Source organism: Ochotona princeps, chromosome 2 (genome assembly GCF_030435755.1).
Source record: "Ochotona princeps isolate mOchPri1 chromosome 2, mOchPri1.hap1, whole genome shotgun sequence".
Classification (NCBI taxonomy): domain Eukaryota; kingdom Metazoa; phylum Chordata; class Mammalia; order Lagomorpha; family Ochotonidae; genus Ochotona; species Ochotona princeps.
The window spans coordinates 33188945-33211996 of record NC_080833.1 but is presented as its reverse complement, the minus strand read 5'-3'; the positions used below and the strand labels follow the sequence as shown (position 1 = coordinate 33211996).

General features: G+C 44.1%; 1 protein-coding gene across 1 annotated transcript; it reads left to right on the top strand.

Annotated features, from left to right (window-relative positions):
* The first annotated feature begins 9371 nt into the window (after window positions 1-9371).
* LOC101530470 (L-amino-acid oxidase-like) lies at window positions 9372-19783 on the top strand. Its single transcript, XM_004591675.3, has 7 exons — window positions 9372-9490; window positions 11243-11457; window positions 15778-15890; window positions 17134-17335; window positions 17796-17864; window positions 18041-18174; window positions 18654-19783. Exons 1-7 carry the CDS (start codon window positions 9457-9459, stop codon window positions 19507-19509), a joined length of 1623 nt encoding a protein of 540 aa, XP_004591732.3. The 5' UTR covers window positions 9372-9456; the 3' UTR covers window positions 19510-19783.
* The last annotated feature ends 3269 nt before the right edge of the window (window positions 19784-23052 follow it).

Here is a 23052-nt window from a genome sequence, read left to right as displayed (position 1 = left end):
CAAGAGAGTCAAGTGGATGTAAGGCAGGCAGGGCTAGGTCCTGGTACCTGCTGAGACACACGAGAGCTGGGTCTGGGTGTGGGCCAGGTGTGGCTTGGCTATAGTCCACAATGGTAAGAGCTGGACTGTATGTGGGCCAATTGGGCAAGGCCGCAGTATCTGCCAGGACAAGAGGTGGACCAAGTCAGGATGGGCCAAGAACACACCAGTGTGCACATCTGTGACTGGCAGGTGACCTGACAGAGGAGCTTGGGGCACTCTTCTATCAGGGTGCAGTCCTGTCAGGTGAACACAAGAACCAAGGCTGAGGCAGCCCAGACTAGGCCAGGTTACAGTACCTGTCAGCATGTGTATTTCTCAGGTGTGGGAGCAAACCATGCTGGATCAGTTCATTGCACTCAGTGAAAAATGTAGAACAAGGACAGGGTGCAGGAAAGCTCAGGTTGGATCACAATGCTGGTCAGTTCACATTAAGGCTGGGACTAGAGGCAGTCCAGGCTGGGCTAAACTGCAACACCTACCAGCGTGAGCTAGAACTGGGGGCAGGATGGGCCATGCCAGACTACAGCACCAGCTGACAAATTCTGAGGTGAGGTAGGCCATGCCAGACTGGGTCATAGCACCCGTCAGCATGCGTAACACTTGTGGGGTGGTGAGCCTGGGAGAGAGGACTGTAGGGGTTCCTCTGTAGAGCCACTGCTCCTGCTGGTGAGCATGAGAGGTGGGACCAGACTAGGTAGGACTACAAAACTTGTTGGCCTGCATGCTGGCTGGGTTAGGGGGAGATCCAGGCTGGGCTAAGTGGCTGTATCCACTGTTGCATGCATGAGGCAGAGTAAGTGCAAGCTGGTTGGGCTTTGCTGCAGCATCAGCTAACAGGTGCTGGGACTGGGGCAAGTCTTGTCAGGCTAGACTATAGAACCACCTGAAAAAGTATAAGATCTGGGGCTGGGAGTGGGCCTAGTAGGGAAAATGTAGGCACCGCTCTGATGACCTGCAGTTCCCGCTGGTGAACACATGAACCAGGGTGGTAGTGGACCTGGCTGGGCAGGTGGCATCACCCATTGGTGTGTACAAGAGCTGAATGGGATGCAGGACAAACCAGACCCATCTGCCGCACATATTGGCTTGAGCAGGAACGAGGCCTGGAGACAGGCCTGGTGGGAGTTATGAGGGGTTGCTCCAACTGGGTTGCAGTTCCTGCTGATGTGTGTGAGGGCTGGACATGTAGTTGGCCGAGTTGGACTGGACAACAACATCTGTTGGCTTGCATAAGAGATGGGACTGGAGCCAGAACTGACCTGACAACTGCAACCACCAGTGTGTGTGTAGTCTAATGTGGGTTATGGAATGAGCTGAACCCCACACTGACTGGCACACGCAGGAATCAAGTCTGGGGTCACCTCTGGGACTCCTTCAACTGGACCTCTGGACAGTAAACTCCAACCATGGGCAAAATCACAGGATCTGTGGTCTGACTGTGGAGTGCATGTATCAAATTAGGCCTCCTCAGTTACTGAAGCCTGTGCAGTAGATGGCATGCCCACATTCACACGGGCAATATAACATATATTTGAGGCCTGCAGAGAATATTGAGTACCTCAGATGGCAGAACAAATTGGACAACTCTCCCTGTCAAGCCTTGACAGCAAGTATCTGGGTGAATAGAAACTCTAAGGTGGACTATGTCAGCTAATGGACCTCGGAAGCATTTCCTCAACCTTGGAGCAATGAACTCAACATCACAGAACTGTTGAAACCACTTAAGCAGTACCCTCAGAACATGCTCCATGTTGGGGACCCTGGGATGACACCAGGTAACCGTCCCACAAGCCAGCTGATGTGGTTTGGCTGCTGGGAATGGCCCTCTTCCCCAATTGTCTCACCCACTTTCCACCAGGCCTCAGCCCTGCCAACCCTAATCAATGGTCCACACAGGTATACATTGCTCTTAACTATGTAAACATTATCAAAAAAATAAAAGAAATTTATTACAAAAAAAGAAATGTGTGTATGTGCGTATGTAACAAAAGGAGGTTAGAAACTAAAAAAAAAGAAAGAAGGCTGCGGAATGTGGACAGGAAGCAGGGGAGGGTAGCAATTATCATTAAGCTAATTCTATATTGCAATATATGGGAAATTTATCCACTTTACATAAATAATAAAATAAAATACATGCATAATTTTTTCATAGTAAACATTTTCCCATAAGTTCATGAAGACCACCCACCCATATGATTAATCTAAACCAATAGCTGCATCTAACCTGTAATTGCAATCCCTCCTGCTGGCCTGAGAGTTAGTCATGATCACCAGTAGGAATGAGGCCAGCCCATAGGCTGGCATGAAGCAATAGGCAGGCTCTGGATGCTTCACTCTAAACCAGGAGAGTCCACAGCCCTCAAAGCTAAGATAAAGGGTTAATGAGAACAGAGACTCTAGGGAGGCCTAGTTTTAACAAACTGGCATTCCTTAATTGGACCCAGGCTGGGAAAACCTCTTAGGGGAGTTAGCTCTCATTTGGTAACATAGGTACTCTAGAAAGTTTTCTGAATTTGAGTCTGGGGAGGGAACCAGAGGGAGTAACAGGAGGTGGTGAGGATGCTAATGATCAAGATCACCTTAGTAGTCCTATAGGACGTCCTTACAGTAACTGACAGTGTGCAAAGCACTTGCACAGGTCTTTTCCCACTGGGTCCTCCCAGCACTCCTGGGGGGGGGGCTTTCTAGTTCCCACTTTATAAGATACAACGATGATGGCAATGATGGTGACAGACACTTACAGAGCACCTGTCACGGACCATGCCTAAGGGTGTCATTGGCACTATTTTTTTTTATCATTCCAACACCCCCTGAGTTGGAACAAGTCTTCAAAATCATCCTTCCAGCTCCCTGCTCTTATACAACCATGAAAATAAAAGCCCAGTGAAGGAAAGAAGCTCTGACCTGGGTGGGTTAGTGTAGGAGACTAGCACTTAGATGTTTTGCCTCCCGCTGTGGATCCTTTCAGTGTCTAATGCTCACTCTTCTGCTGTTTCTTCTGTAATTGGGTTGCTGTTTTTCAGAATGTGGAGGAAAGAGCTATCGTTCTATAAGAAAGAATGATTCATTTACATAGTTTCTTGAGCATGCGTGCCATCAGCGTTTGAAGTCCTCCAAGATTAGAAATCTTTCATGAGCCAATAGACACTTAGTTCAGACCAGTGAGAAAATGTCCAGGCTAGGAGCTGGCATGAGGAAGAGCTCCAGTCAGATTTCAATTAATATCCTTAGATAGTAATCACAATGTTCATAATAACCACAAAACAACAATAGTGACAATAACAGCAAGAACTTTTATAAAGTGTTGCTCACTGAGCATCTAATACTCTTCTAAGTGCCTTATTTCAATACCTGTTTGGTATTCAAACATTTCAAAAAAAACAGTAAAAACTGAGTTGCAGAGATTTATTAACATGTCAAATATTCACAGCAATTAATCGTCAGTCCAACAAGCAGCATGAGGATAAACATTTCTTGCCACAATGGCAAAACAATCTAAAAGCAGCAGAGCTGGATCAAGCTTTAAAAAGTATTTAAGAATCAAGAGACACTATTAAAAAGCCAAATTAAGAGTTAAGGGAGTTCCAGAAGGTGCAGAAAGAGAAGTTGGATTTTAAAATGTGTTTAATGAAATAATAAAGGAAAATTTCCCTAATCTGGAAAAAGAATTGGGAAATAACATTCAAGAGGGGCACAGAACTCCCAATAGGGTTGACCAAAAGCGATCTTCATCACAACACGTGATAGTCAAGCTCTCTTCAATTGAACATAAGGGAAAAAATCCTTAAATGTGCTCATTGAAAAAATCAGTCTATAGAGGAATGGCAATTAAACTCATAGCTGACTTCTCTCAGGAAACTCCACAGGCCAGAAGAGAACAGAGCGACATATTTCAGATTCTAAAAAAATATCTGTTGGCCCAGGATAACGTGCCCAGCAAAGCTTCCTTTGTCTTTGAAAATGAAATAAAATTCTTCCACAGTAAAGAAGAGTTGAAAGAATTTGCCTCTTGCAAACCTGCCCTACAAATGACACTTAAAGATATTCTCTTGACAGAGAAGAGAAATAGCACCAACCAAAACCAAAGGCAAATGTGAAGAACATCCCAGTAAAATAACAACGGAAGACTGAATCAATGAACAACCCATTGCTAAAATGACAGGACCAAATTAGCACCCAATTCATATTAACCCTGAATGTAAATGACTTAAACATATCAATCAAACATCACAGATTAGCAGACTGGATTGAAAAAACAAAACCCATCTATTTGTTGCCTAGAGGAGACACATCTCACCAACAAAGATCAGCGGAAACTACATCTCATGGATTTTGACGTTTTTGTTTTTAATTTGATTTCTTCAAAAATGCTGTTTTTTTCTCATTAAATGCTTCACTGACTCACAGATCACACAGTAACATCATTTTCTTCAAAAAGGTTCTTGATTTTCTTATTCATTTCTTCAGTGACACACTACTCATTCAGTAACGTGTTATTTGATTTCATGACGTTGTAAATGTTTTTTCTTCCCATTGTTTTGTTTTGTACCTTTTCATTTAAGGGGATGTATAGAAACTGTGTAATGGAGACTATCATATCTAGTGGCATGTTTTTTTAACTTCATAGCATTGTAAATTTTTGCGTTTCTTCCTGTTTTTGTTTTGTGACTTTTCACAATGGGAGGATTTATAGTGACTGTGTAGTAAAGACTGGCATGTTCTGATGTGAGGATACAGTGCAGTGTGCATCTCTACCTCTCGATCGAGGATGGACTCCCAGTGAAACTGTTGCATGTGTCATGACAATGAGCTGCAGGACTCTGTGCCATTGTCCATGCCCACAATAATGAACTTATGATTGGGATAGAGGAAATCCCAGGGCCTGTGGGACTGTATCATAAGGTGATAATAATATTAATAATAAAATGGAAAAAATGGTTTAAAATTACTTATTTTTATTGGAAAGACAGATCAGATATACAGAGATAAGGAGAAACAGGAAAAATGTCTTCCATCTGTTGGTTCACTCCCCAAATGGCCACAACTGCCAGAACTGAGCCGGTCCAAAACCAGGAGTCAGGAGCTTCTTCTAAGTCTCCCACAAAGGTGCAGGGTCGTAAGATTTTGAGCCATTCTCCACTAATTTCCCAGGCCACAAGCTGGGAGTTAGACGGGAAGTGGGGCAGCCAGCACTTAAACTAGTGCTAATATGGGACCCTGGCACTTGCAAGACAAGGATTTTAGCCACTGAGCCATTGTGCTGGGTCTAAAATTGAATTTTGATGCATTCTACAGCATGGGTGGACCTTGGAGAAATTGTGCTAAATGAAAGAAACAAGTCACAAAAGACCACCTGTTTCATTACATCCAGAATAGGTGTATCCATAAAGGCAGAAAACACATTTGTGGTTGTCTAGGGGTAGGGAACAAATGAGGGTAATGGCTGAATGATATGGTATTTCTTTTTGGAGCCTTAAAGCTATTATAAATGAATGAATGAATGAGTGAATGAATGAATACATTTTTTTAAAGATTTATTTTTATTACAAAGTCAGATATACAGAGAGGAGGAGAGACAGAGATAGAGGAAGATCTTCCGTCCGATGATTAACTCCCCAAGTGAGCCGCAACGGGCCGATGAGCCGATCCGAAGCCGGGAACCAGGAACCTCCTCCGGGTTTCCTACGCGGGTGCAGGGTCCCAAAGCTTTGGGCTGTCCTCAACTGCTTTCCCAGGCCACAAGCAGGGAGCGGGATGGGAAGTGGAGCTGCCAGGATTAGAACTGGCGCCCATATGGGATCCTGGGGCTTTCAAGGCAAGGACTTTTAGCCACTAGGCCACGCCGCCGTGCCCGAATGAATACATTTTTAAAAGGAAGCAGAAACAAAAGAGAGGCATAAGAGTCCAAGCTATGTCTGAAAACAACAGTATAAGTCTCCACGTGTTACTTCGTTTGGGCCTCTCAGTAACTGTGTGGCAGGAGAGTTATTTCTTTCAAAGTTACATTTTTTGTGTGGTCTGCTCTCAACCCAGATCCTATTTCCAACAGGAAAGAAGGAAATCAGCTTGGGAGACTACAAAATGAAAAATGCTCTGATGCACTCATCAGAGTTGCAATGACCAGGGACAAAAGAGACATAGGCATAATAAATAAGGTTTCTGACACCTCCCCCGCAAAGGAACAAAAGTCTGTGTTAAACTGCTAACTGGGAAAGACACTGAGGAAATGCCAGAAAAAGATTTTTTTAAATTGTTCTACAGTTTCTTATAAACAACCAGAAGCACATACAGGAGTTTAAGGAATATGTTGCACAGGAAATAGCAACACTGAAACAAAACCAAACTGAATTATTAGAAATGAAGTACACAATATAGCAAATTAAAAATTCAGCAAAAAGCCTCAATGATAGAATGAAACAGAAGAAAGAATCCCAGATCTCAGAATTGGAAGAAACCTATTGTAATAACCTTGGAACAGTCAAAAGCTAAAAAAGGTACTGAGTCAAAAAAAAAAAAAAAAAAGCATCCAAGAATTAAAGGACAACATTTGACAGCTGAATAAAAGAGTTATAGGAGTGCCTGAAGGCATGGAAAGAAAAGTTGGGTTCAAAGCTGCATTCACTAAAATAATAATTGAGAACTTCCATAATATGAAGAAAAAATTGGGAAACAAAATGCAGGAGGGCACAGAATTCACAACAGAGTAAGCCAAAAGCAATCTTTGCCATAACGCATAATCAAGCTCTTATCATTTGAACATAAGGAAAAGACACTTGAAATATATACATGAAAAAAATCAATTAACCTATGGAGGAACCCCAATCAGATTCACAGCTGACCTCTCCGAGAAAACACTACAGGTCAAAAGAGAATGGAGTAACATTCCCAATTCAAAAAGGAAAAAAAAGTCAGGAATAACTACCTAGGCTTTCTTTTGTTTTTGAGAATGAAATAAAACTTTTCCATAGCAAAGAAAAGCTTAAAAACTTTGCCTCTACTAGACCTGCCCTACAAAGTTTGTTTAAAGATGTACTCCAAACAGAGAAAAGGAATAGCACTGACCAAAACCAAAAGCAAACTTGCGGAACAGGCCAATAAAACAACAAAAGCAGATTAAATCAAACAGTGAACAACCCATTGCTAAAACGATAGGACCAAATCACTCCCTATGGATATTAACCTTGAATGTAAATAGCTTAAACACATCAATCAAACATCACAGATTAGCAGACTGAATCAAAAAATAAAACCCATCTATCTGTTGCCTACAGAAGACACATCTCACCAACAAAGATATGAAGAAACTGAAAGTGAAAAGATAGAAAATGATATTCCAGGCTGATGGAAAGGGAAAATGAGCAGGTGTAACCATTCTTATATGGGATATTATAGACTTTATTGTGAAAAGCATTAAAAGAAATGAAGAAGGACACCACATAATGACTAAAGGATCCACTCAACAAGAGGAAATCACCATAATAAATGTATATGCACTATATATCTCCTTCTCTCTGTGAATCTGTATTTCCAACAAAAATAAATAAATATTTTTTAAATATTTATTTACCTTTATTGAAAGGCGGATATACAGAGAGGAGGAGAGACAGAGAGGAAGATCCTCTGTCCGATGATTAACTCCTCAAGTGACTGCAACAGCCAGAGCTGAGGCAATCCGAAGCCAGGAGCCAGGAACTTCTTTCCGGGTCTCCCATTCGGGTGCAGGGTCCCAAAGCCCTGGGCCGTCCTCGACTGCTTTCCCAGGCCACAAGCAGGGAACAGGATGGGAAGAGGGCCGCCGGGATTAGAACTGGAGACCATATGGGATCCCTGGCGTGCAAGGCGAGGACTTTAACCACTATGCCATTGCGCCGGGCCCTAAATAAATATTCTTTAAAAAGAAATAATCAAAATAAGGAGGAAAACAAACCAAACAGAGGTCAAAAGAACCATACGTAAGATCAAGGAATCAAAGAGTTGTTTCTTTGAGAAAATCACCAAAATAGACACCCAACTAGCCCAACTAATAAAAAAAGAGGGGGACATATGAATCAAAAGCAATCAAATGAAAAGGAAATATAACAACGGATGTCTCAGACACACATAGAATAATCAGGAAGTATTATAAACAAGTATATGTCAACAAATCAGAAGACCTAAAAGAAATAGGTAGATTTTTGGGAATATGCAATCTACAAAAATTGAATGATATGGCAATTAATAATCTAAATAGATCTTTACCAGGGCAAAGATTGAAGCAATAATTAAATCCTTCCCAACAGAGAGAAGTCCTGAACTGGATGGCTTCACTGCTGAATTCCACTAAGCATTTCAACAAGAACTTACTCCAACCCTCCACAAGCTACTCAAAATAATAGGAAGGGAGGCAATCCTTCCAAACACTTTCTATGAAGCCAACTTCACCTTAATACCAATGCCAAATAGAGACACAGCAGAGAAAAAGAACTGCAGAATGATATACCTGATGAACATAGACACAAACATTCTCCATAAAATACTAGTCAGCAATACACCAAACAGATCATTCACTCAAACCAGGTAGGATTTATCCTGATTTGCAGGGATGGTTTAAAATACCCTCTGCACACCACTGTGTGTTCTCGCTTTCTCCTGGATCCTCCATGCTGCTGGTTTGGCGCACGCTAAGCTTCTCTTGCCAGTCAGCCTGCCTCCACCCTAACTGTACACAGAGAACAAAAGCCTGTCTTGACACTGCAACCAACTGGCCCCACTACTTTGCAGTAGGAATTCCGGGGCCAGGGAAACCTACCTATGCTTAGACAAACCCTGGGGAATCCAAAGGAAGGGGAGAAAAGCACTCTGTCACCTTCATATGAGACCTAGGGACTATGCCCTGCCTGCCTGCCAAGGAGCCACTGGAAGAGACAGAGAAGGGAGTAGGCTCCAGTAGGAACTGCTGGCCTAAGTCCCAACCCTGGACAGACTCACAGGGGAACAGCAATGGCAACAGGCACATTTTCTCATGGGAGCACTCAGGAGATTTGGTTGTCTGGGATCCCAGCAGTGGACATCTAATGCAGCCCAGATGAGCAGTCTCAACTTCTATTCCTTCCTGAGAGATATTCGCAGCAGCTTTGTGGGGGCCCATCTGGCTCCCACAACCCTGCCTTCCCAATGGCACCAGATGTACAATGGTGTGAGCTAGGAGAACAGATGCTCCCTGGGAGGGTATACGATCAGGAGGAAGGTGAGGATGCATAGGATGAGGTCAATGACCACGATCATTTATACCTCCTAGGACACATCTTGACTGGCAGGTCTACCCTGCTTAGCCCAGCCAATGAGGACAAGGGCAGGCTAGTGGGAAGAAGGCCAATTCCTGTTGGGGTAGATCTGGCTCTTCATAAGGAAAATGAAAGCTAGCCAGGATTCAGAATGAGTTGCAGCAGGGCCATGGTCAAGATGAGCGGTAAGTGGGATCCCTTTTCTAGGTCTGAGAGAGAAGAACCTGAGGAGGTGCTGGATACTGGAACAGGGAGAGGAACTAGACTCAGGGTAGAAATGCCCAAAGGATTTGAGATGGACCTCAGGATGAGTCTGGTTATGGGGTTATGCCAGGGGGAGGAACAGGGACTGAGACAGGGGAAAGGAGTTCAGTTGGGAGTTAGGAATGGTGAATCTTTTGAGAGGGGGTTAATCTAAAGATACGGGACTGGTCTCTGAGGGTTGGAACTATTCAAGGGGAAGGACATGGAATGGAAATAGTTCAGAAAAGTGGGAAAATCTGCTCAAGCTGGAAGATGGGTTGAGAGGTTGAGGTAAGTCTGGTAGGTGGAGAAGGGACTGGGCTGGGGGGACTGAGGTTGCCCATGTACTAGACCCAGCTGGGGCTCTTGGCTCTCCTTAGGGGGTGGACCCTAAAAATCTTTTTCTGTCACACCTGTTTGAAGACAAGACTAAGGGGGAAGTGAGTGTCATATCTGCCCTCTAAAAAAGCCTAGTGCTAGTAGAAAGAGGTATAGCATGTCACAGATCCTGCCTGTGTACCTCTGAGGTGCCGCAGAGGAAGCCACACCACTCAGCCCCTCGTTTCAGACTCCCAGGTGAATTTCTCTGAACACCCGACTGCTTAATGGTGGAGAAGATCAAGTCACTCGGGACTTGACACCTGGCAGTTACTAGCTATCTGAGCCAAGGCTTGCAATCTTGGCTACACATTAAATACCCGGAAAGCTTTGGGTGGATAATTCTGTGAGGCTAGAGAAGAACAATAGGACTACCACTTCCCCCAAGGGAAACTTCCAATTCCCTACCCCTCCAAAGAATTGTATCTCTCTCTTTCTCACGCATACTTGCACACTGTACCTCAGAAATGCACACATTTCCAAGAACACACCCAGCCTCTGGCTCTCCTAGAACTCAGCCTTGTGCTCAAAATGCAGTTAATAAGGAGCCTAGCACCCATTTTATCACTCACATTGATATACTCAGTTCTACAATCCATCTCACTTTCCCTATAGATTGATATTTAGTCATCCACACTGTTCCACGAACACCATCCTCACACAGTCATCCAAAGCAAAAATCACAAACTCAACCAGGCTCCTGCACAAATTGACATTCACACTCACAGACAGGCTCACACACACATACTCACCATCAGAGCAGACACAACAGTCAAATTTGAACCTGCCCACCTTATGAATTTCCAACTGCATGAACACATGTGAACCTGTAGCTCACATTCACAATCATAATAGTAATAACATAATACTGCAACTAACACCACCACAATTCATGCATACATTTATACCTCATACAACACAACTGCCCCCACATACACACAGGCCTAGATAAAGAAGAGTTCAGAAAGTTCAAGGAAAATGGAATTAAAAGGTAACCTTATTCAAGTGCAAATATTTTTGAAATCCATACACATAAGGAGTCTTCAAGAATCTTACAGAAAGTGTGCATTGTGAAAAAATTATGCATGGACTCCACAATGTTTTATTACCAACGCGAACTTGCCTCTTAATTTTGTGCTCCTGGTACTTTTTGAAAGTAGCTTTATGCACGCCTTTACAGCCACATACTCACCAGACACTATCCTGACCTGACCACTTTACCGTTATCCATGCAATCACAGTCCCGCTGGGTAGGCAGATAGGGCACAAGCCGGGATCCCAGTACTATCATTTCCCATTGCTTTCTCTGCCCCCAGGCATTCTATTCTTGGTGCTCCTGTTGGCTGCTCCCAGCTGCCTTGGTCACTTTGAAGACCTGGCCAAGTGCTTCCAGGACCCTGACTATGAGTCACTCCTTGTCACTGCCCAGAATGGGCTCCACCCCACCCCACTGGTCAAGCGCATCGTGGTAGTGGGAGCTGGCATGTCTGGCCTGGCAGCAGCCAAGACCCTTCAGGACGCTGGCCACCAGGTGAGGGAGCTTGGAGGGGCCTCAATCATTTGTTTCCAGGTTGCTTCCTCAAGTGGGAAAACATGAGGGGTGGTACAGTCAATGTTTAAACAACTATATTTACCATATTCATGTTCACAACATGCTAAATATACTCTGCTGTTACTTCATCCATGAAATGCCAACATGCCTAGAACAGAGAATTTTCACCATCTCTTGCCGTGGGACCTGACTTGCAGCAATCTAAATTTAGATCAGAACTCCACGGGCACTTGATGAACTCTACCTTTCCATGTTGGCTTTCTTATATGAGAGAGAATATATGGTATTTATTCTTTTGTGATTGACTCATTTCGCTGAGCATAATAGTTTCTAGTTGGGACCACCTGGTTTTGAATAGAATAATATCGTTCTTCTTGACAGCTGAATAATATTCCATTGAATAGATGTACCACAGTTTTTTTTTTTTAAAGATTTTATTATTACTGAAAAGCCGGATATACAGAGAGGAAGATCTTCCATCCGATGTTTCACTCCCCAAGTGAGCCGCAACGGGCCGGTACGCGCCAAACTGATGCCGGGACCAGGAACCTCTTCCAGGTCTCCCACGCGGGTGCAGAGTCCCAAAGCTTTGGGCTGTCCTCAACTGCTTTCCCAGGCCACAAGCAGGGAGCTGGATGGGAAGTGGAGCTGCCGGGATTAGAACCGGAGCCCATATGGGATCCTGGGGCTTTCAAGGCAAGGACTTTAGCCGCTAGACCACGCCGCCGGGCCCTACCACAGTTTTTTTAACCATTCTTCCTTAGACGCACATCTGGTTTGTTTCCATAACATTGCTATTGTGGATTGTACTGCTGTGAATATAGGATTACAGATCCCCTTCTCGTATGCAGATTTCACTTCTGTTGGGTATATTCCTAAGAGTGGGATTGCTGGGTCATATGGCAGGTTTATTTGCAATTTTCCAAGCACTCTCCATATGGATTTCCACAATGATTGTACTAGCCTACACTCCCACCAGCAGTGAAGGAGGGTACCTTTTTCCCCACATCCACGCCAGCATGTGTTGTTTTTCGAATTCTGAATGTAGGCCAGTCTCACAGGAGTTAGGTGGTACCTCAAGGTGGTTTTCATTTGTATCTCTCTGATGGCTAGAGAGCCTGAGCATCTTTTCATATATTTATTAGCTATTTGTATCTGTTCTTTTGAGAAACGTCTGTTCATTTCCTTTGCCCATTTTGCTACAGGGTTTATTTTTTCACTATCCTTGGGTTTCTGAAGCTCTTTGTAGATCCTAGATATTAGTCCCCTGTCACTTGTGTAGAATGCAAAAATTTTTTCCCATTCTGTAGGTTGTTTCTTCACTTTTTTAATTGTTTCTTTTGCTGTAAAGAAACTTTTTAGTTTGATATAGTCCCATTTGTTCATTTTGGATTTGATCGCCGTTGCTTTAGGCGTCTTTTCTAAAAAGTCTTTCCCTGTTCCTATATCTTGGAGTGTGCTTCCTATGTTTTCCTTTAGTAGTTTAATAGTTTCTGGGTGTAAATTTAAGTCCTTGAGCCAATTAGAGCTGATTTTTGTATAGTACGACAGGTACGGGTCCTGCTTCTTTATTCTGCAAGCTGCTATCCAGTTGTCCCAACAGTTTTTATTGAATAGACCAGGTTTTTTACCTGGATTGTTTTCTGTTTTCTTGTCAAAGATTAGTTGACTATATATGTGTGGATCCCCTTCTGGTATTTCTATTCTGTTCCACTGATCTTCTTCTCTGTTTCTGTACCAGTACCAGACTGTTTTGATAACCACTGCTCTATAGTATGTCTTGAGGTCTGGAATTGTGATTCCTCCGGTTTGATTTCTATTTTTCAAGACAGCTTTAGCTATTCGCGGTCTTTTGTGGCTCCAGATGAACTTCTGTATCATCTTTTCTATTTCTGAGAAGAATATTGCTGGGATTTTGATTGGGATTGCATTGAATCTATATATTGCTTTCAGTAATATGGCCATTTTGATGATGTTGGTCCTGCCAATCCAAGAACATGGTAAGGTTCTCCATTTTTCAAGATCTTCTTCTATTTCTTTTTTAAATGATTTATAGTTTTCATCGTAGAGGTCTTTCACATCTTTAGTTAACTTAATTCCTAGGTATTTAAGATTCTTTTCCTCTATTTTAAAGGGAACTGTACTTACAATTTCTTCCTCAGTGGCGGAATTATTTGTATACACGAATGCCATTGAATTGTGTTCATTAATTTTGTATCCTGCTACTTTGCCAAAGTCTCTTATGAGTTCCAATAGTCTTTTGACTGAGTCTTTTGGTTCTCCTATATAGAGAATCATGTCATCTGCGAATAGCGATAATTTTAATTCCTCATTTCCAAGTTGTATTCCTTTAATTACTTTTTCTTGTCTAACAGCTCTGGCAAGAACTTCCAAAACTATATTGAAGAGTAGCGGTGAGAGTGGACATCCCTGTCTAGTTCCAGATTTTAACGGGAAGGCTTCTAGTCTTTCCCCATTTAGTATGATATTGGCATTGGGTTTATCATAAATTGCTTTGATTATGTTGTAGAATGTTCCTTCTATGCCTATCTTATTCAGGGTTTTTAACATGAAGTGGTGTTGGATTTTATCAAATGCCTTCTCTGCATCTATTGAGAGGATCATATGGTTTTTATGAGTCAACTTGTTGATGTGATGTATCACATTTATTGTTTTGCGAATGTTGAACCATCCTTGCATACCTGGGATGAATCCCACCTGGTTCGGGTGAATAATCTGCCTAATGTTTTGTTGGATCCTGTTGGCTAATATTTTATTGAAGATCTTTGCATCTATGTTCATCAAGGATATCGGTCTGTAGTTCTCTTTTTCTGTTGTTTCTCTCTCTGGCTTTGGTATTAAAGTGATATTAGCTTCATAGAACGAGTTTGGAAGAATCGCCTCTTTTTCTATTGTTTGAAAAAGCTTGTGTAAGATTGGGGTTAGTTCTTCCTTAAATGTTTGGTAGAATTCAGCAGTGAAGCCATCTGGTCCCGGGCTTTTCTTGGTTGGGAGAAAATTGTTGATTCAATCTCAGTGCATGTTATTGGGCTATTTAGATTGTTAATTGCTTCTTGATTCAATTTTGGTGGATTGTATAAGTTCAAAAATCTGTCCATTTCCTCTAGGTTTTCTAATTTGTTCGCATATAGTTGCTTATAGTAGTTCCTGATGATTCTTTGTATTTCTAAGGTATCTGTTGTTACATCTCCATTCTCATTTCTGATACTATTAATGTGTATTTTCTCTCTCCTTTTTTTAATTAGTCGAGCTAGTGGGGAGTCTATTTTGTTGATTTTTCTCAAAGAACCAACTCTTTGATTGATTAAATTAAATTGGCAGTTTCCGTCAGTTGCTGGCAATAGTTTAGAGTGATGACAAATATTATTTTGATTTTTTTGTGTGTTATTTAGTTATGAGGAAAGTGTACGGTAAGCAGTCCATTTGATGGTTTACTAATTTCCTTGTTGTTGAGAAGTCCGAGTTGATTATGTATTTAATTTGATAACAATTTGTGTGCTGTGAATTGCATTAAGAGTTATGTAGGGCAGAGATGATGCTTACTAAATGTACAAAATGGATTGATGAGATTAGCCAGTTAAATCTTTTCACCAGTAAGGCACTCAACAGCCCATGAGATATTTATTAAAAATGTCAAGTAAATCCTCTTATTTTTGTATCATAGTGTCAAATAGCAGTAAAATAAACATGTTAAGATCCTTAATCTACTGCTATGTTTCACTGTAAAATTTACCTTTGTTAAAATTTGCTTCTGTTCAAATTTGTTGAGATCGCACGTAAAAGTATCCTAATATTACTTTGGCTGGTATTTTCTAATTACTGTATAATATTTTGGGAATGTAAATTTTATTTGAACGTCAACTACAGTTAAGCATGTGCCATTTGTTTTTCTTGCTCAGGTTTTGTAATTTGATCGAATGTTTTTATTATAGTTTAATAAATGTTTGCTTTATTAAAAATAATAGACCAAAAATCATCTCAATAAATCTGAAGTAAAATTAAAAAAAAATAAAAAAATAAACAACTATATTTAACCCACTGAATATCTAAAATCCATAACCCCTATTCATTGTTCATTGCAATTTGTGCTTTTATGGGGGAAAAGTGAAGTTACACTTATAGGCAAGGGCCTAGAGGTGCTCTGTCTGCTCCTTGGGAGCTCCATAGCCTCACTCATGTGATCAGGGTCCCCCAGGCTGGTTATCCTCCACATCAAGAGACCCAGAGCTGGGCATACAGGATGTCTCTGCGCATGACAGCAGCTTCTCTAAACTCCAGGTGACTGTCTTGGAAGCCAGCAGCCACATTGGGGGTCGAGTGCTTACATTCAGGAACAAGGAAGAGGGCTGGTACTGTGAACTGGGACCCATGAGAATCCCCAAATCCCACAGGTGAGTGGCAGGGGGGCGGTGAGGAGCAAGGAGTAGAAAGAATGACAGGGAAGTAGGAAGGGCCCTGTTGACTTCCTGTCAAGGCCCTTTCAGGTTCAGTGTGCTCCATGATTCAGCAGGACTAACACGCATCTTCCATGTAACGGAGAAGAGCACGTCTCAGAGCCCAGAATCTCATGGAAAGTAACAAGCCCCAAAGTGACAGTTATGATAGTTGCCCTTAGCTTATACTCTTATATGTCAATCACCTTATATTAAGATACAAAAATATTGTTTATAAATAATAATGATGGTTATGGTGAACAATTACTATCTGCTATTAACATTTTATGTGAATTTTTTTAAAGTTTGTCTGAAAGGCAGAATGCCAGAAAAAGAAAAACAGATCCTGAGAACTTCCATCTGCTGGTTCACTCCCCACAAATGGCTTCAAAGGCTGGGCCCAGATCAGGCTAAAGCCAGGAGCCAGAAACTCCATGATGCTCTCCTTTGTGGGTGGCAGGAACACAATGACCTGAGCCATCTTCTTCCCAAGAGCTGTGTTAGGGCGCTGGACCAGAAGTGGAACAGCCAGGACTCCTATCAATACTCATATGGGATGCCAGCATCACAGGCAGCAATACAGCTTGCTGAACCACAACACCAGCCCCTATATGGGCATTATTTAATTGACCCAACCCTGTAACTTGATACTCTTATCATTTTCATTTTCTTTTTTTTTTTAAGGTTTATTTTATTTTTATTACAAAGTCAGATATACTGAGAGGAGGAGAGACAGAGAGAAAGTGGAGCTGCTGGGATTAGAACCAGCGGCCATATGGGATCAAGGCGAGGACCTTAACCACCAGGCCATGCTGCCGAGCCCGATTTTCATTTTCAAATCAAGAAACTAAGCTTGAACAGTAAGTGACTTGCTTAAGTTTCTACCAGGAGGTGATAAAGTGTCTCCTTTAAATCAAGAAGAAACCAGATGGGGCTGGTATGGTGGTTCCTGTCTTTACTTCTTAGTCCTATGGGGCTGGTTTCCCTAACAAATCCAATGCAGTGATGTTTAATCTCCCCATCCCTACATCCCCCGGGCAATAATGAGCACCCCCAGAAACAGGAAGTTAGGATTTGTGTTGAAGAAATAGTCTGAGCCCTTCCAGGCACACTAAGAGGCACAGGTTTCCTGGAAATGTTTTCTGTTGTGACACCAACAGGAACGAGGACAAAGGCTGTGTTATTTCTGTCTCTGCTCCAGATTGGTTCATACCTATGTCAAGAAGCTTGGCCTGAAACTGAACAAATTCATCCAGGATGATGACAACACCTGGTACCTCATCAATGGAAAACGCTACCGCTCCTGGGAGGTCAAGGCCAACCCAGAACTCCTGGGCTATCCCCTGAGCCCCACAGAAAAGGGCAAAAGTGCAAACAGCCTCTTCCACCAGGCCATCAGCAAGGTGTGCCTATTGCCTTAGCCCTGCCAGGGTTGCAAAAGAGGAGGGGCTGGCCTTGGGTCACCTGGAAAGTTGATTGGATGGGCACAAACCATCTATCTTCTAATTGAGCACTCTGAAGACTGATCTGCCTTCTCCTAACACCCTCTGAGAACAATGCCACCTCCGTTCCCTTGTGCCCAAGTTGTCCAGGGGCCTTCAGCATGGTCAGTGCAGTGAGGGGAAAGGGAACCACCCTTGGTAGTAATCAGTCCTCCTGGATCACAGTGAATGTCTTCAATTTTACTCTCCAAAAACTCTTTAAATGAAGGAGACAGGGAAGGAGAAACACAAAATTCCAAAATTATCCCTGCCCTGGCCTTCCTATTCCATTTCCTTGCCCCTACCCTCCTCAAAAGTCATCCAAAAAACCAGAAGTGCTGCCTCTAATCAAAAGCATCTCCTCTCCCCTCCTTTTTTGCAGCTCAGACAACAACTGAAAGTGTTCAACTGCAGTCACCTGTTATCCTTCTATGATTCTTACTCCACCAAGGCAAGTGAGGTGAACAAAACCCAAGAAGGAGGGCTGTCCTCTAAAGCTCTTTTTCCATGGCCCAGATCTTCACCTCTCCAGAGCCCAGTCCCTTGTCTTGGCCATGGAACCTACTGGGCCCCTTTCTACTGTGTCTCCCAACCAATATTTCCATCTTTGCTGTCCCCCTTCCCTAGAGTTACCTGCTGAAGGAAGGGAAGCTGAGCAGAGGAGCAGTAAAGATGATTGGGGACGTGCTGGACGAGGATGCTGGATACTACAAGTCTCTACTGGAGTCCCTGTGGACTAACATCATCTTCCAAAATGACGAGTAAGGCTGGTCTGGGGTCAGGACTGAGCTCAGCTTCCTCCTCCAGCACTCAGAGGAAGGCAGCTGTGACTGCTGGGAGCCAGGCCCTGCACTAAGCACATTCTCCCATGTAGGGAGTACTCATTCAGAGTCTATTCATAGCCTGCAGAGGCTGCGACATTATAGAACTTCACCAAGGTCCCACAAGCAGGGCAGTGACTCTAGGGCTCCAGAGTTGCAAGGTGGCTGAGTCCTGGGCTTCCACACCAGATGCCTATGGAACCTCAAGAACGTCACTGTCTCTGGGCCTCAGTTTCCCAAGCTGCCAAACCAAAGATGCTTTGTCTAAACTGTGCCTTAATATAGGTGAGAAACCAGAAGCTTGGAGTTCAGGGAATGGGACAATGGGCCATTTTCAGACTAGGTGTCTGACCCACAACTGGAATCAAATTTGGAGGTGTCTGCTACCTTCATGCCTCCTCCTCTTTTCACTCTTGCAGCTTCTATGAAATCACTGGGGGCTTTGACCAACTCCCCTCTAGCCTCAGCACCACCTTAAAGCCTGGCACCATTCACTTGGAGTCCAAGGTGAAGATGGTGATGAGGGATGGCTCTGAGGTACGAGTCTCCTATCGTGCAGGCAACGCCAGTTCCGAGCTGCACAACCTCACAGCTGATTACGTCATTGTCTCCGCCTCCGCCAAGGCCACGCGCCTGATCACCTTCCGTCCACCACTGTCCACAGACAAGATGTATGCACTCCGCTCAGTGCACTATGCCAGCTCTACCAAGGTGGTCCTGGTCTGCAATGAGCGTTTCTGGGAACGCGACGGCATCCAGGGTGGCTTCTCCATCACTGACCGGCCCTCACGTTCTATCTACTACCCAAGTCACAGTTTCCCGGGCGGTAAGAGCACCCTGCTGGCCTCCTACACCAACGACGATGATTCCCTCTTCTTGTCCGCCATGAGTCAGGAACAGGTGGTGGATCTCGTCCTGGATGACCTGGCAGCCATGCACCAAATACCCAAGGAGGAACTGTGTCACTTGTGCCCCTCTTCTGTGGTCAAGCACTGGTCACTGGACCCCCTCACCATTGGTTCCTTTGCTGAGTTCACACCCCATCAATTTGTGGACTACTCAAGACAGCTCTTCCAGCCAGAGGACTGCATCCACTTTGCTGGCGAGCATACCAGCCTGCCTCACAGCTGGATGGACACGGCCATCAAGTCTGGCCTCCAGGCTGCCAGGAACATCCAGGCTGCTGTGGATGCAGAGGCCAGAGTGGAGCAGGTGCCTCCACATGAGATGTTTGCCAACCTCCAGGGTGAATCCCCACCCAGCACCAATCCCTGAGGGAGTCCGGTGGGAGGAGCCAGCTGGGAAGTATGAGGAGAAAGCCGAGACCCAGAAGAAAGCTCGCCATTGGTCTCCCACGCATACACCCAAGCCCTGGACTACTTTATTTCTGTTTTCCATCCCCTGCTACATTAGTCTAGACTTTTTTAGTTGCAAGTGACAGCCGTTAATCTCAGACTCACTTAGAGAAATGTTTTTCCCCATTGATCTTGAAACTTTAGGGTGAGGTTGGTTTCACTCAGAGTGACCTGGCTCAGGAAACTGAACAAGCACCACTAACACACTCTACTTCTGGCAATGCTCTCCTAATATCAGATCTGCTCAGGCTTAAAGCATGTTCCTCTAAATTCATGGCCACTGGACCCTACAAACGTGACTTTAACTGCAACAGGATCCCTGTAGCCATAATCAAGATCCTATCAGCTTGACTTAGGGGGAGCCCTACTCCAATGGCTGGTGTCCTGATGAAAGACAAGAGCAGTGACACGCACAGTGAGGAAGACAGCCATGTGAGGATGGAGGCCGGCTGACACACCGACAAAGTGGGGAGCAAGCTTAGTAGAAACCACAGAAAGCTAGGAGAGAGGCATGGAGCAGATGCAGCATCAGGTCTCTGAAGCTAGAAGAAAATAAACTTCTGTTCTTTTCAAGCATCCAGTTTTGTGGTCATTTGTTACAGCATTCTAGGAAATAAAGTTTTTTACCTTCTTCTGCTTTTCTTCTGGCAGGGAACTCAGAAGCAATTCCAAAGATTATATCTTTTTAGATTGCTATTCCAAGAAAACAAAGGGCTCCTGTCTCACAGAATCATCACATGTGTTTCTGTCTTGCTCATTCACCTGCTTAATCAGAGACTCATTCCTGTGCCTAAAATGTGGATCGCACAGGGAAAGCGTTGATGAATAGGTGGTTATAAATCAGAACCCATGCCTAAGTATCTGACTCAAGTTCTGGCTGCTCTGCCTGGGAAGGCAACAGGTAATGACCAAGGGCTGGGATTCTTGCCACCCGCACGGAAGACTCAAATAGACATCCAGGCTGCTGGCTTCTGCCTTGCCTGGCCTTGCCTTTTGCAGGTACTTGGGGAGAAAAACAGTGGATGAAAGACCTCTCTCTCTCTCCTCTCATCTCACATGTTGCCTCTTTCTTTCTATCCCTTCCCCTACCTTAGTCTCTTCACATTTTAAACAAAAGAGACAATGAATAAAAAATTAGAAAATAAGTAAGATTACCCTGTACAACTGTGTACAACAAGGTGCGACTCCTTCAGACCTGCGGGGTAGGGTAAGGAATACAGGGGAGCTATCCAGAGCTTGGTTAAACTCCCTGGGAATTTCCAAGGCTAAATGGGCAGCACCAATAGAGTTACAATTTACATAGCAAATGACAAGCAAAGTAAACTAAACCATAGAGTCTGGCTCCACTGAGACAGAAGTCTTCTTCCAAACTGTCCCTGGAGCCATTTAGACTGGGTAGCATCCCTAGCATTATGCCAAAGACATACACTCCCTTTTTAAAGATTTATTAATTTTATTGGAAATTCAGATATACAGAGAGATGGAGAGATAGGGAGAAAGATCTTCCATCTGCTGATTCACTCCGCAAGTGGCCACATCGGCTGGAGCTGAGCCGATCTGAAGCCAGGAGCCTCTTCCAGATCACCCGGAAGAGTGCAGAGTCCCAACGTTTTACACCATTCTTGACCATTTTCACAAGCCACAAGCAGGGGACTGATGGGAAGCAGGATAGCTGGAACATGAACCGGCACCCAGATGGGATCCTGGCACATGCAAGATGAACACTTTAGCCACTAGGCTACCATACTGGGCCCCCATATAATACCTTCTTTGAGATTCTCAGAACCACCCAATGGAATTGAGTCAGAGGAAAGAGCAGAAGGCAGGACAAGAAAAGAGGATATGGGGGACAATACAGTTGACCAATGGGTTAAGTCCCGGAGATACCAGCAGCCCATATGAACACTGGTTCAAGTCCTGGCTATTCTACTTATGATCCAGTTCCTTGTTAATGCACCTAGGAAAGCAGCAGAAGATGTGCCCATCCATATGTGGGGCCTTGTCATCCACGTGAAAGATCTGGGTAGATTTCCTGACTCCTGGCTTCACCGTGGCTCAGGCCCAGCCACTGTAATTATTTTGGAGTGAGCCAATAAATAGAGGGAGCCACAAATGTGTGTGTGTCTTTCTCCCTCTCACTCTGTAACTCCACCTTTCAAATCAATCTTTGAGGATCAAAAAAAAGGGGGGGGGGCGCGAGAGAAAGGACCCTGGGAAAGAGCCCACGATGAGCTCCAAGAATGAGATTCCAAGTAAACAAGTCAGGGACGAGCACAGGCTGGAAGCTGAGCAGCAGCAACAATAGAAGTCACCAGAAACAACTCTTCATCAACCTTTGTCCTTCACCCAGAGAGACACAGAGTCTACAGAGGAGGGATCAGAGTGAGGGCAGAATGAATGGTGGAAGTTTGGTTCAATCTGTGGCTTGCAGGCAAGTGTCTCTAGGATTTGGAAAGAAATATTTTAGGCAGAAGAGGAAAAGTTCAGAAATCCCAGAGAACTACCACTGGGGACACAGATTTGCCACATGGGGTCTTGATTACAAACAACAGGAACCAGAGCTGAGTCGAATAAGTTGGAGAGGAAATTGAGGAAGAATATCACAATGTTCACAAAATCAATAGAAAGGGTCAAAACCAGTCTTGGGAAGTGAGTGAAAGCCAAAGGAGGTAAGGTGGCCTGAACCACAGTCAGGGCCATCCCACTGAAGCAGCTACCTGTTACAATGGCACCATGGCCACTGAACACAGGGCATGGCTCCTGAGATCACTACCACTAGCCACAAGATACTCCCACTTCTGAGAGAGGAATTCTTCTCAAGGGGCAGGTGCCGTGGTGTAGTAGGCTAAGCCTGCAGCTGCAGCACCGGTATCCCTAGGAGTATTGGATAGAATCCTCGCTGCTGCTTGCCTATGGCTGGGGAAAGCAGCAGAGGATGTTTTATTTTACTTAAAATTAAAGTGGGAGGAAATTTATGGAAGTGTAAATGCAAATAATGACCACATATAGAACACATGGACTTAACAGAAGTAAATGACTGTGCTAACTACCAAGAGAAAAGCATGCCCCATTTCTCCCTGGAATATATCAACCACAGAATCCATCAGATTTGACTGGGAATTCTGGACAAAAGCTAACTGTGGGGGCAAGGAGAGTCCTGCCAACACCCTCCCTTGCATTGCCTGGGCATGGTGCCTTCTCTGCTAGCCCCAGGGGGTCATCTTAGCCTCTAGCCAGTATACCAAGGGCCAGGCACAGAGCTACAAGCAAAAAGCAGCAAGATGTGGAAGTTGGGCCCCACTGGTTGCCAGACTCTAAGAGGAGCACTGGAAGGCCTGGGGAGGGGGGGAAGCGTTGAGACAAGAGGGGTGAAAAAAGAACTGAGGGCCCTTTCAGGAGCAATGCAGCCCCGCTTTGCCATCCTTCCCTAAGCCCTTCTGTAGTCATCACTGAGATGTAGACA

Coding starts and splice junctions, on each gene's coding strand:
- LOC101530470 (XM_004591675.3), top strand. CDS start 9,457: ATGAGTTGCAGCAGGGCCATGGTCAAGATGAGCG. Junction 9,491..11,242: donor GGCCATGGTCAAGATGAGCG/GTAAGTGGGATC, acceptor CTCTGCCCCCAG/GCATTCTATTCTTGGTGCTC. Junction 11,458..15,777: donor TTCAGGACGCTGGCCACCAG/GTGAGGGAGCTT, acceptor TCTAAACTCCAG/GTGACTGTCTTGGAAGCCAG.